The following is a 1,732-nucleotide window of genomic DNA, read 5'->3' as shown; positions in this document are numbered from 1 at the left end:
CGCTAAGCCCTGTAAACACCCTCCCCCCTGCAACTCTCCCAACTCAATGCTTCTCCACCCATGTCCCCAGGGAGCTGAGAACCACTGCCAGAATTATTCCCACATAAAATACAGCTGCAGCACATTAAAAAAAAAAAAAAGCAGGGGGGGGGGGGGGGGGGGGGGGGGAACACGCCCTGGGAAGCAAAAAAATCCAGGAATTAAAAAAAAAAAATCCCTGGGGATGGGAAAAGAATCTCCTGGGAAGGCAAAAAATCCTCTGGGAATGACGAAAGAATTCCTGGGAATGGGAGAAGAATCTCCTGGGAAGCCAAAAAATATCCAGGGAAGCCCAAAAAATCCTGGGAATGCCAAAAATTGGAAAATCCCTGGAGAGGCAAAAAAAAAAAATCCCAGGAATTGAAATATCTGAGAATTCTGAAAATCCTTGGAAATTTCAGGAAAATCATGGGAATTCCAAAAATATATTCTGGGAATGCTGAAAAAATTGTGAGAATTCTGAAAATCCTTGGAAATTTTGGGAAAATCATGAGAATTCTGAACATTATAATCTGGGAATGCTGAAAAATTCTTGGGAATTCCAGAAAAATCCTCAGAAATGCTGAAAAACATCCCCCCAAAATCCTGGGGATGGTAAAAACACCTCTGGGAATGATGAAAATATTCTGGGAATTCTGAAAATTCTTGGAAATTTTGGGAAGATCCTGAGAATTCAAAAATTATGTTCTGGGAATGCTGAAAAAATCTTGCAGAATCCAAAAAAATCCCCAGAAATACTGAAAAAAATATCTGGGGATGATAAAAAAGCTTCCTGGGAGTGCTGAAAAAATTCTGGGAATTCTGAAAATTCTTGGACATCTCGGGAAAATCCTGGGAATTCTGAACATTATAATCTGGGAATGATAAAAAATTCTTGGGAATTCCAAAGAAATCCCCAGAAACGCTGAAAAAATTCTTTGGGGAGGCCAAAAAAAACCCAGAAATTGCTGGGAAAAAATCATGAGAATTCTGAAAATTCCCAGAAAATTCAGGAAAATCTTGAGAATTCCAAAATTATATTCTGGGAATGGTGAAAAATTCTTGAGAATTCCAGAAAATTCCCCAGAAATGCTGAAAAAAAATCATTGGGGAGGCAAAAACAACCTCAGGAATTGCTGAAAAAAATGGTGAGAATTCTTAAAATTCACAGAAATTTGGGAAAAATCCCAGGAATGTCGCTCAGGTGTTTTTTTCCCTGTGTTTCAGATGGCGGCGACGATCGACATGAATTTCCAGAGCGATTTACTGGCAATATTCGAAGAAAACCTTTTCTAAACGGCGCCCGGAGCTTTTTGGGTTCATTTCCTCCCGATTTTGACTCTTTGAAAGAAAAAAAAAATAACAAAAAAAAAAAAAAAAAAAACCCAAAAAAAACATTTACACACGGAAAAAAAAAAATACCCAAAAAAAAAAAATCTCCTTTTTTTTTTTTTTCCCCTCCTCTTTTCCCCAACAACAAAAAAAAAAGCTTCGGACTCTCCGTTAAGTGTTAAAATTCCCGGGATTGGGATGGTCCCGCACGCACCGACCGGCGCCGCGCTGCCTTAACCCCGGGACTCTCTTTTGGGTTCATTTCCTCCTTTTTTTTTTAACTTTTGTTGGTTTTTTCTGTTTTCCTGGCCAGAAAAAAAAAAAAAAAATCCCAAGAATTTCTTCAAAATCCCCTCCTCCCCCCCCAAAAAAACCAAGTAAT

The 1,732-nt window shown here is 38.7% G+C and overlaps 1 protein-coding gene across 1 annotated transcript in view; it reads left to right on the top strand.

The window, feature by feature from the left end:
- The window catches only part of BRD4 (bromodomain containing 4), a 70,860-nt gene extending 69,449 nt beyond the window's left edge, over window positions 1-1,411 (top strand). Inside the window, 1 exon segment of the mRNA XM_014960092.1 lies at window positions 1,190-1,411. Within this exon segment, the coding sequence (XP_014815578.1) occupies window positions 1,190-1,314 (125 nt within the window). The 3' untranslated portion in view covers window positions 1,315-1,411.
- The last annotated feature ends 321 nt before the right edge of the window (window positions 1,412-1,732 follow it).

Source organism: Calidris pugnax, unplaced genomic scaffold (genome assembly GCF_001431845.1).
Source record: "Calidris pugnax isolate Ruff unplaced genomic scaffold, ASM143184v1 scaffold498, whole genome shotgun sequence".
Lineage (NCBI taxonomy): Eukaryota > Metazoa > Chordata > Aves > Charadriiformes > Scolopacidae > Calidris > Calidris pugnax.
The sequence above is the reverse complement of the archived record's forward strand: the minus strand, read 5'-3'. Positions and strand labels throughout refer to the sequence as shown.